Here is a 12,536-nt window from a genome sequence, read left to right on the forward strand (position 1 = left end):
ATTTTAAGAGGAAGAAAATGCACTCAACACATTTATTAGAGCACAAGGGTACATGCAAAGTTGTTCAGAACCACTTACTGAAAACGTAACTTCTTTTTTGCAAGAAACTTTCACGAATTCTATGAATCACGCACTGAAGGATTTTTTTAATAGAAAAGGAATGAAAATAAAAACCTTAGCACTAATTTTAGTTTTTTTATTTCTGTTTAAAAAAAAAGTAGTGCATGGCCATGTTCCAGTATTGTTGTTTGGCTTGTTTGTCCTGTTTTGGTGAATTCATACATTTAATCACATTGAGAAAAGTAAAAATAAGGAGGGTAAGTATTGCTTATATGCTAAAAATAGGTCATTTTAGATCATTGGTAGGCATATATGTTTCAGATTTTGTGGCTATAAAGAAGGTATTATTGTCATAAAAATAAAACAATAGGTGTTATTGGTCCATAAACTGTAAAAACATGTGAATTTAGCCCATTGCTAACCCCCCCACATAGATGTGTTCTAGGCAACATAATGACATTATATTATACATAATGCAAAATGTTTTGTAGTTTTGTAGATATAAATTAAATGTTATTGTGGTGAAATAAAAAAAGATCCAATGCTTTTATAATGAGTCTAAGTGCTAGACACAGAACAATCATTTTATCCTGATGCTAAGTGGTTGCTAGGCAACTTGACCACGTAATAACATCAGATACCGATATGAGCCAGCAGGGGCCCGAGATGTACCTATGTGCCAACTTGAGAAGTCGGTGGCCAAAGAAACTACCAACACAGACAAGGATTTGTGTATTATGGTATTGTTACTAGACCCATAAGATACGTCTCATACTGTCATTTATTTAAAATGATAATTATATGGTTGATATTCATATCGAGCCCTCGATATTGTACAGTGATCGGTTCTCAATAAGAAATCCAGATAATCTATTAAACCACTGAAAACCGAGATAAATATAGCCACATCATTTCTCTTGTAATATTACTGTATGAGTGAACATGTAGAGTAGAAATACAGTTCAGTGTGGAAATGCTGAACAATGACGGCACTCTTTAAAATCTAAGTGACCTTTACAAGAGGCAGAGTAAATGGCTACCGGTAAATAACATATTTAATCTCACCTTGTGGCTTTCCGAAGGAGATTGGTGTGCTCGGCTCAGAGGGATCACTGACACCATACTTGTTGACTGAACGCACTCTGAAGTAGTACTGCTTGCCCTTCACCAGGTCAAATACTGGGAACCTGGGAGAGTTTACCACCATGTCCAGACTCACCATCTCCCAGCTGTTTTTTCCTGTCAGGGACTGAAACAGGTGGGGAATTAGAAAGCACAGAGTTAATTTCCAAAGTGCTGTCTATCTCAAGGACATCTTCATAATTCAGGATCCTTAAAATATGCAGGTGGATTCAATCTGCACAGTTTGGAGTGACAGACAGTGATACTTTGATTTAGAAAGGCAGAAATATGAAAAAGGAACGATATGCCAGGATAAAGTAAAAAAGAAGACAGATGGGTAGGTATGCAAATTGTAGACCGCCAATTTGTCATCTTGAATTTTTTTCATTTCATCTTTGTCAATTAGCCATCATCATGCAGTGTCTACTTTATAGGCTACATTAACTTAGCTGTTGTCCTGCTCTGTATTGCCATCATTTCTTTCCTCAAGTCTCTGTTTAGAACAGGGTATGTTCCCAGAGATCGGTGATTATAAAGTGCTTGCTCAAGGGCGAATATGATATTTGAATGTTCTCTTCATTATATAAGAGGAAGTGAAGCTGTAGACTTTTAGTAATTTCAGATGCCTTTGACAGATTGGACAGTTTTATTACCTCAGTAACTTATAAAGCTTCAATAAAGATCTATTTCCTGTAGCAGTTTTTTTGATTATTGGAGCTAGAAGCTGTTCAGTGCCTGGGCTGATATTAGAGAGCCTGTAGGCCTTCTATTATTGTAAAGGCCAGGGGCTGTCCACACACTCCAGTATGTTGGAGAAAACTTTTTTGACATCACCGATAACGCCTCTGAAAAAAGATTTTTTTTTTAAAAAAGGTTGCTGGATTAGGTGCATGACTAATTTTAAACCACACAAAGCCTTTTAAATAACACATTCCGCCAACAACCAATCACTAGAAAAATCTCTGCATGCAAGCATATGTGGCATGTAAGAGCAACATCAAGGTCTGCTTGCTTTTAATAAGATGGTAAAGTTTCAGTTAAACTGACAGCACCGCAGTATATGTGGGTGTGTATTTCTTCTCCTTCTGTCTGTTTAATTAGTGCTGTTGTCAGCAGCCTGCTGTTAATTTGACTCACGTTCCAGCTCCGGACTTCCCAAACAAAACAAGGGGGAAGTAATGATGCAAGAACCCTGATTCTTGTGTTCACTGGATGTGAAGGTATTACTAATTACAATTGTGGTTTGTTGGATAATAATTAGACCAGCCCATCTTGCGCCAACAACTATTCCACGTTTAAAGTCACTTAAATTCCCTTTCTTCCCAATTCTGTGATTGGGAGCATCTAAATGCATTTAGATGCTGCTGTGTGATCAGCTTAGATATATGAAGTTGAAAAGATTTACTTAACAGAGTAGCCAGGTGAGTTTATATCCAATTGTAATTTAAATGTAGATTTAATGTCTTTTACCGTAGTAGGTGTGTGTTTGTTCAAAAATCTTAAAAGTGTGTGTGTTTTCTGGATCATCGCTTCCTTAAGATGGAACTAATAATCCAGCATCTACAGAGCAACATTAAACTTTTGTTGGAAACCTGAAAGTATAAAAATCACTGCTCTGTCAGGTCTGGATTGCTCTCTGCCGTCTGCTGAGGTTTTAAGTTGCTGTATGCTGTGGTTGCGAGCTAGATGCAATCATTGTATTCTGCTTGGTACAGAGTAGGTAAAGTACATCATGTCTATCGTTGCTAAAAACAGCTGTATGCACGCTGCAGGCAACAATGATGCTATGTGACTCGAAACTGAACCAAAACACTAAAGCTGCAGTAAAACGCAAGCAATTAGCTGAAACATGCTTCGTAAAGTGCAAGAAGCTGCAGACTCTGGTGAAAATTCTGCTGGGTTTTCAACTTACACAGGCCCATTACATTTTTTTAATTTATAATTATGGAGTTAAAGAGCTTTGGCTCAAATGAATGTTTAACATTTTACTGCTGTCCATTTCCCACATATGCATATATTTTTAATTTAGAGGCAGGTCTTTTTAAAATGAAATAAAAGCCAATTTGTAAAACTTTACAGAAGGTAATCAGTCTCATTTCTCAGATTTGTAAATTAAACTGTATAAGTTTATCTCAATTATCCAGCCATCTTAGAAATCTAAAATCTAATCATGATATCCTAATCTTTCAGTTTTTTTCCTCTTCTGGCATGAACAGTTACCATTGCGATTTCAGTTTGCAGTTCTTCAGAGAACATATCACGTGATTGCAGATTAACCGTGACTCACAGAGCAGGCCACTTTTTCAAATAGCGGATCAAAACAAATCAGCTTGATAATAAACCTCTGATATGTGGTAGTGACCAGTTTCAAGTCGCTGTGAGGAGATTTTCTACTGGCTGCTACAAAGATTGGAGATTTTTCTCCAAGTTTAAATTCAGAAATGATTGATCTAAAAATGATTTTTAGTAGGTGTGCTAAAACTTCACTTATGAGCTCATAAGATGAAAGAAGTTTAACCAAGAACCCTCGGAGAGGCCTGCAGCCAATCAGAGTCTTCGGAGTTGTTGTAATATGAATATTTATGTGCCGCGACTGACCCGCTCCACGTAGAAGGTGAGCGGCTCCCTGCCTCTGGGTTCAGGCTCGGTCCAGCTCAGCACCACGTAGGTGTCGCTCACCTCGCAGGCGTGGACATTTGTGGGAGGAAAAGGAGCTTTGATTCGACCTAGAGAGCAAAGACAGGAGTAGGAGGCGGAGGATGACGAATATAAAAGTTAGAACAAGGTCAATGAGAATGAAAATCCCAAAAAGTGTTGGCTGAGAAGCTGCGTTTGATTCTCTTTCTGTTAAAATGCTTTGCTGCTGAATGTGTGCTCAGCACCTGGCTACCCCAGTTTCACCTCCTTTTCTAATACCTAAGTATAGCAGATAACATGTAGTCAAATAGCTTAAGTCAGCACACATTCAGTGACACTCCAAATGATTCAAGGACAATAGAAGTGTTCAGGTTTAGCCAGAAGTGTCCCATCTGTGTCTGCACGTTTGTGTTCCCTGTAGAGTTTGTAGAGCTGCAGTGTGGATCAGAGAAGAGCTCCACAGCTGAAAGACTAGTGAAGAGAGAGGGATGGTAGAGCCAGCAAGCCTTTGTTAGTATACACAGGAGTATCTAAGCAGCAGGACACTCTGTGCTGTAAAAAAAAAAAAGTTATGTAGTGCTGCAGCGGTTATGGAAAAAACCATAAAGCCATGTAGTAAAATCTGCTGATGACAGACAAAAGCAATGATAAGCTCCTTAAACCCATTTTCAAGGAGGGGACAGCTATTTATAATGAATGCTGTGAAACTGTGAAGACATACAAATATTTGTGTGGTATATGTGAAGAGAAATGAAAGTTTACTTAGAACACAGATATTATTAAGCAGGCTCATTGGCGGTTGTACGGGTTTTCTCAGCGGGGTAGACGAGAGAGTAATTATAACATATTTCACCTCCTCTATTTAATGCATGCTAGCATTTCTTTCATTTGTTGCTCCAGAAAGACAAGAACAGGCTACAAAGAACAATTAACACCAGTTTTAAATTTATTACAAGAGCCCAAAGATCCCTGATAGAGCTCTATAAAAAAAAAGCAAGTACACAGTAAAAGCCAAGCCATCACTAATAACCCCACACATGTGCTTCATAATGAGCATAACAATGCCTCCAGGACTGAGTTTTAAAGCACAGGCTTGCACAACAAGCCAACAATGCTTGGTAATCAAATGATCAAATATTGTCCATAAGAGGGATGTTAAGCACAGTGAATATTTTTTGGTCTCTAAATGGTTTATGTACTTTGCAGCTTTACTGTTTTTGCTTTTACATTTCTTTTGAACATTTAACTGTTTTTGAATGCTGTATTGTTTGACTGTTGAATATGCAAATTTAAGGGAAAAATGATTTGATTTTTGTGGCTCTTAAAGTGCTCAATCAGACTCTGTTTGAAGCCAAACAATATAGTCATTTTTATGCACTTTTTCTTACGACTAAACAGTAGGAAAATTATGTTTAATGTGCAGCTAAAATGAGCGTTTAGGGACAGTAAGTGGAATGCACCTGATTGGTGAAGTCAGTCACCTCACCTCAGTTCAAAAGAAGATGACTGCAGCACATCTTTAGATGTCAAACATAAAGGTGTTTAGCATTTTATTATTTACACATAATGATTCAACATGGCAGACTGAAGTTTTCTCCCATACGGTGTGTATACTGTACACAAAAGGAAAGGAACGACAATACATGTCTGCGAACTGTGGCGAAGTTTTTTCTTCCCACTGTCGCCGAGGCTAGCCTCCCCTTTTTAGAGAGCCACAATAAGGAAGAAAAGTTCCTCTTTCATTGAACTTAAAGACCATAATTCAGCGTCTCTCAAACTTTTCATGCCATGCACTCCACCTTCAAAAGTCAAACAAAGGTCAAACCTCCAAACGTCACAATTTTTTATAGATCATAAATAATAAAAAAGGGATCCAAGTTTAATTTTAGAGGAACAAAGGTCAGTGAGACAGCATTAGCAAACTACATACATCACATTCATTCGGCTTAGTTTCTCTCCAACCTTCCCACAGCTCTACAGCATATAACCTTTCAAATATTCTGATCCTTTATTCTACACACAACATACAATCTGGACAAGTGAGCGTCTGAAGTTATGTGTATTGCAACAGAGTCAGTCTGGATGGAGAATGATCTTAAAAGTTCAGGATGTTGCAGTGCTATGTCATTTGACTTCTGTAAAAGCTGCACACATGCACTTCTTTGTTATACATGTATACACTTCTACTCTAAACCTCCCCTGGAGAACAGAATAAAGAGAGTATAAATGGACTCCCTGTGCTACATGTTTTAGATGGCTCCAAAAACACAAATTCCTCCTCCCGCTTTCCTTTTTATCTGTCAGTGGGTTACATTGCCAAGGTTATCAGCCCTCTTCACAGGCATTCACACTAGCTCGAGCCATTATGTGCATTTACCAGGACACCGCCAGGGACTGTTCATTCTTTTCAGTTCTGTAAATGGAGCAAATGCTCATTGCTACAGTCATACAATTACTGCAGCTCATTGTTAAATATAATATGAAGATGCATTAAGCCACAAACCCCGAGGGATCCTGCAGGCATAAAGGAGGCACCATGCGTGCCGGTAAAACATGGATGCTGTTTTAAATCAAGGGGGAAAATGTTCAAGTGGCTTGTTTTTCTGACAAAATTATGCACTGAAATAAACATAAAGCTTCTCACCTTCCAGTTCATCTTTTGTGATAGTAATGGTCCTTCCTCTGTCCACTGTAACCACTGAGAAAGGAGAACAACACAGACAGATACAGGTTGAAGATAGAGAGGATAGAAAGGAAAGTGGTACCAGGGTAATGAAGTTATATATGAGCTTACGATAACAGTATTATTGTATTAATGTTAGAGGAGCAGCCACTGATAAGAAAGTCGGACTCAGAGAGACACAAAGAAGTGAGCTAGACCGACATGGGAGGATGAAGAGCAGGCCGGAGGCAAGTCAGCCTTCTGTCTGTCCTTCATCTGTGTTTAATGATCCACAGCATCTGACCAGAGTCCCATCTGTCCTCCCAGTTACACACAGGCACGCACACACTCCACGATCCACATCGCATCTTATTAATTGCTCCCATCATTCCAACATTACGCCGTTGACCAAACAGAAAAGCTTTAAAATACGTAATCTTTTAGGAAATAATGTGTTCTACCCCACAATGTAATTAAGAAGCTGTCACAGAAACAACTGCAAAAGCCCGCGGCTCTACAAAGTGAGATCTAAATCTGCACACCTACATCTGTTCTCTCTGCTAGTGCTGATTTCCTTGCAGGTGTAACATGGCAACTGAGGCAGATGAGGTGAATAAACAGTAGGAATGAGCTGATAACACATTGTTGATGCTCTCTGTAGTCATTTGTAGATGTAGATGAGTGACAAATTAAAGGAAAAGCCTGAATAAATAAGTGGGGATACATAATGCACGCAGATGCTTCCATGAAAAGGTGCAGGGGTCGCTCAATGACTTGATGTGTTTGAAAATAATGTAAATCATATGCTGCGATCACAGTCAGCAACAACCCAACAGCTGCATAAGATTTTGTGCCCGATTTCAGATAGAATTGCCCAATGATTAAGCTCCATTTCCATCTTTATTCTGCCATTAGGTCCACTCTAACTAACTACAAGGGAGAGGGAACATATTTTTTCTCTAATCACTCACTGGACATGACCATATCCACCTGAATCCAAAGGTATTTTAAGTTGTTGTCCTTGGGGCAGGGTGCTAGCTATGTAAAGTACCCCTTGATAACAGTGGTAAACCCACCCATGGTGCTGATTTGGTAGGCATTTGTCCTCCAATAGCACTTATGGAGCAACTGTATTTTCAAACCACAGTGCTTGATGAAAAAGTCTGCTGGAGGAATTTAAACTTTCTTTGACTTTGGCTCTCAAAAGACCAAAAATGGAAATATGTAGAAAACTGCTGAAACTTCCATGACCTTTTCTAAGGAGCATGGAGTCTGTTCATGTGGCGCTTTGGGTCAACCGCTCTTGTTCGAAATGTACTATATAAATAAAGGTGACCTAACATTAGTCTGAATGAAGGAAATAATGATACAGTGACACCTTTTCACTCTGGCACACGTCGTGTTTTCCTCTCATTACCCACAATGCAGCTTGAAAGCCAACAGTTTAGTCAGAGATTTAAGTCAGTAAAGTCCAGATGAAAATCTCAAGGTATAAGAAGAAATTCTTCTTCCTTCTGACTATAATCTTAAATTTTTGGTTTTCAAAGTAGACCAACTTTCTCTAGAGAAGAAAAGCATCTTTATGCATCTTTTTTCAGACATCCAAAAGTTCTACCAAAGAAAAACACTTTGATGTGTCATGGAAGTTCCCCCATTTTTACAAACCACATGAAGTATATGAACCTGACAGCTAACTGATAGGACAGTTTTGGTGCCTGTCATCTTACATCATCAAGGCTGCCCAAGAGAGAAAATGACATCTTAGAGACCGGGAACATTTCTTTATTTATTCATCTTCTTTTATGAACTCAAACAATTAATTAATTATGATAAAGGAATAAATACAACTGCATCGCAAAGCCTGATTCAGTAATTTAAGGAATTTCAGGAAAGTGTTTTTCTCACTTGCTAATTGATTGGGGAAAGTTCCTCCACTAAAGCACTCATGCATATTTGTTGTGCATACTTTGGCATTATTCATGATATCAGATGCCAAAAAGACAAAACTCGTGAGGTATTCTGCTGGTCAGGTTTAAATTTCACTCCACAAATAAATTAGACGATGCAGGAAAAATCAGCAACGTTAACAGTGGATTTACATTTTACAGCTTTTTATATGTCAGTGTTGATGTTTAATGTGTTACCCATAGTCCTGGTGTTTTCCAGGGGGTCTGCAGTGAGGACGGGCTTCGTGGCTTTGGAGGGGCGCCCTGCACCGGCCTGGTTCACACTACGTACTCTGAACTGGTACAGAGTTCCTTCCTTCAGCCCGAACACCGGGTAATGGCACATCTTTTGAATATCCACATTGCAGCGCACCCACTCACCCTGGCCGAGGTCACATCTGAAAAGGAGACATGGTGCGAGGGAGAAGTCAGTCCTGAAAATACAGTAATAAAGAAAAAAATTGTACAAGAAAAACAAAGAACTAACCCATTGTGTTTGAACAACACTAGGTGCAGTCTGCGGGGTACAATATTATAACACCAATTCTGAAACACTTTATCCCACATAACAGCCAGTACGTACGCCACAAAAGAGTATAATTGTGACCAGAGAGCATCGCGAAAATAACAGGGCTCCAAAAACAGAACAAAAATGTTTTTTAAGTACAAGTCCAGGCTCAAATTGTACAACATCAATGACAAACTGTTGCCACTTTTCTAACCAGACGCGGGGGTTGCTAGGGAACTGGGAAGTATCTTGCACTTTGTTTCGTTGTTCAGTAACCAGTAGGGTTTAGAGCTGTGTGTTGTGACTAAAGAAGAAAATACACAAATGAACATGAAATGCAGAAATGCAAATATATGAGCACACGTGTTCAGGTGATCCTGACTGACTGATTTTGGTGATAGCTCCAGCAGCTGTTCTCCTCAGAGAGTCTTTGAGTCTGCTGTTAACACACAGTTGAGGGTTGATAATTACCATGTATACCATCCATCTCATTAGGGCTCTGCCAAATTAATATGTCCAATTCAAATTCCTCAGCAGCAGAAGCACACAGAAGGGTTAGCAGTGTAGGCTTGCTGTTGGTCACATGTTGACTTGCAGTACAGGAAATCACTGTGAGTCCAATCTAAAATAAGCATTTTAATGAATGCCAAATCAATGTGAGCTCACTGTAGGAGATCCAATCTCTGTGCTGGATATTTCTGGCAATGAAAACCTGAAATCTTTTCATCAATACTTTTCTTTCGTTGTTTTACTGAATTCAAACATGCACACAGTCTGAAAAGGTAGTGTAGTCGGACTAATTGTCTCACAGTAATCAGTTGATTAAGTGCCTGTTGAAATGACATAATCAGCTGTCATTTTAATGAATATTGAAATGACATGATAAATCACCAACCAAGCAATGACTTAATGAAGGAGTTTAATGTAAAAATCAATATGAACACAATGAAAAAAACAAAACAAAAGACAGTTCTGACAATCGAAATTTCATCAGTCAATTTTCAAGGTTAAAAAAAAGAAGAAAAAGAAACCCTGACATTGCATTTGCAATATATAAAAATGCATGAAGGTGACTCGATAATAATGTGTACGTGTTTGTCCCCATAGGGAAACTACTCTTCTGCATTTAACCCATTCACCCGGGGACGGTACCTTGCTCAGGGGTACCTCAGGGTAGCCGTTCAGTGGATTCGAACCCCCGAGTTTCCAATCATGGGGCAACCACTTTACCTACTGAGCTATCCCTGCCCCTGATGTCATGGTTTGCTGTGTGGCAGGCAGGATGTAGGACCCAAATGCAGGACTCACGAACAAGGAAGGAGTGAACTAAAGAAGGCAGCTTTATTTTGGCTGTAAATGACTCTTCATACAAAAAACAAAACCTGAAAGCGAGGAATAGAAATACGAACTAAAATCAAAACACTAAGACACTGGGAAACTAAGGAACTAAACTGGGAAACAGCTAAAAAACTACGAGCAGGAAAAACACACAGCGTAGTGAAGTCACAACGTGACAACACACTTGCTCAGTGTGTGTGAGGACTACAATACACAGGTAGAAAAACGAGAGGATGGGGAACGGGTGGAAACACAGCTGGGACTAATCAGACGTAACGAGAAGCAAAACTCCAAACACTGAACACAGGACAGAGACTATCAAAATAAAACAGAAACCACAGGACAGGCACAAGGGCACGGACTTGATACTGAAGAGAGGGATGACGGAGCACAGGGACAGGAGTGACATGAGACATGACTGACTGGGGAACAAGAAAATAAACATGAAGACAGAACTAAACCTACACTGAACATGAAGGGCACAGGAACAAAACCCAAGAACTAGAAATCAAGAAATACTAGAGAACTTAGAGTGCTAGAAACACAAAACAGAAACCAAAACACTAACAGTGATAAACCATGATGTAATCAAAAACTAATAATAACACAAAATGGTGACAGAGTGCCACTAGGACCGTGGCACTCTGTCTTCTGCACAGTGCTGTGTAATATAGAAAATAACAGGAAAAATTTGTCAGAATACAGTGGTGGGGTGTACCTCACCTCTAGCCCTATAACATCTGGGAGATGCTCAGGTTTGTTGAAATCTAACAGTGTGTGGAGACATATTTACATTTGGAAAGAAAGTGCAGATGGACGTGATTGCACCAAAGCTGTTAAATCATTAACTTTTTAAAAGTGAAAATCTAGAAATCCTAAAATACACAAAGAAGCACATTTCGATGTCAACAGGACAAACACCTGCTCAGTGGACTGTTGATTTGCCAACACGGTCAGCTAGTTTTCAAAGGTCTGAAATAAACTTTCAGTGTTAGCTTTCACTTTGTTTTACCTGATTTATTTGAACCCAATGGAATATTTGAAGTAAGCGGTACATCATGATTCTCACCGTTCCACATAATATCCCTGCACAGGTGAAGCTCCATCAGCGCTGGGCGGCTGCCAAGTCAGGAAAACGTAGTCCTTGTTCACGTCAGACACCTGCACTGCGAGAGGAGACGCGGGACCGCCTACCACTGCAGCTGACGCATCTATGGATGTCAGCAGAGAGTCAGTTAGCGAGAAGAAAAACAGCATAGAAATACTCAGCCCCCAGCTATGTACTAATTATATATAACTGAACTGAATTTGTGTAGTTCTAATGAAGGCTGAATGAACCAGTAAACAAGTCAAACAGGAGCAATTTGTCCCAGCTGACAGAGAAGTTTGTGATGTTCTGCTTTTTTCACATTATTTGGAATATATTTATTGGATTTCCAGTTTAGCACTCAACTAAATCATTTACTGTGGAAACACAGGGTTTGTTTTTCCAACAAACAAAGTAGGAGAAAGATAGTGAGCCAAAGGAGGAGGAGATGTGTAAAAACAAGAAAAAAAGGAACTGGAAAGTTTAATTATATATAGCAATCTAGTTCAAACATATAAGCCTAAAAGTAAAAAAAATGGCCACCAATCCTGGGTTACATCTTTTGTTTCTTAAGTTTTCATGTTTGCAAGATTTTCAGAAAATTTGACCTCTGACCTTGAGGTCAAGATCACTGAGATTCCTGTCCAAGATTTTTAGTAGATGCACCTATGGCATCAATTTGAAAATCCTACATTGTGTCAGTCTCAAATGATCATGTTCACAAAGTTGGGCATTCATGCCACCCGTGATCTAGTTTTTTGTCCAAACCACTTAAAAGAACATGTGAACAAATGTAATTCTTCCATTTCAGAGCCATTAGTGACAGTCAAGTTATGGTTTATTAGAAAATTGTTTAGACAGAGAAGGAATCATTGCTAAATGACGGGCCTGGTAGAGCACGTATAGGTATAAATAAGACCTTCCATGAGCTCTAACTTGTTTTGACCAGCCACCTATCCCACATGGTGATCTCCCTGGAAAGTTTACCTAAAATGCACCTTTTGAAGTCTTCTTCAGCAAATGATCAGAAAACAGATGAAAGTTCTCCGGTAGCAGTCGTTGTTTCTGATGATCTACATCACAGACTCTGCATTAGTGAAGTTTTGCTACTTTAAACTTGATATATCCCACGATACTGATGCTCAAAGCTGGTTATGGAAAAAGCTGTTCTGAACA

At 39.1% G+C, this 12,536-nt stretch overlaps 1 protein-coding gene across 1 annotated transcript in view; it reads right to left on the minus strand.

The window, feature by feature from the left end:
- Positions 1-12,536, minus strand: part of myom3 (myomesin 3) — a 68,457-nt gene that overhangs the window by 23,851 nt on the left and 32,070 nt on the right. The window contains exons 11-15 of the mRNA XM_039619691.1: positions 11,343-11,484; positions 8,626-8,825; positions 6,464-6,517; positions 3,781-3,908; positions 1,126-1,309 (exon numbers count right to left, since the gene is read on the minus strand). Of these exons, the coding sequence (XP_039475625.1) occupies positions 1,126-1,309; positions 3,781-3,908; positions 6,464-6,517; positions 8,626-8,825; positions 11,343-11,484 (708 nt within the window). The remainder of the gene's footprint in view (positions 1-1,125; positions 1,310-3,780; positions 3,909-6,463; positions 6,518-8,625; positions 8,826-11,342; positions 11,485-12,536) is intronic.

The sequence above is a fragment of the Oreochromis aureus genome, linkage group 11, assembly GCF_013358895.1.
Source record: "Oreochromis aureus strain Israel breed Guangdong linkage group 11, ZZ_aureus, whole genome shotgun sequence".
NCBI classification, from domain to species: domain Eukaryota; kingdom Metazoa; phylum Chordata; class Actinopteri; order Cichliformes; family Cichlidae; genus Oreochromis; species Oreochromis aureus.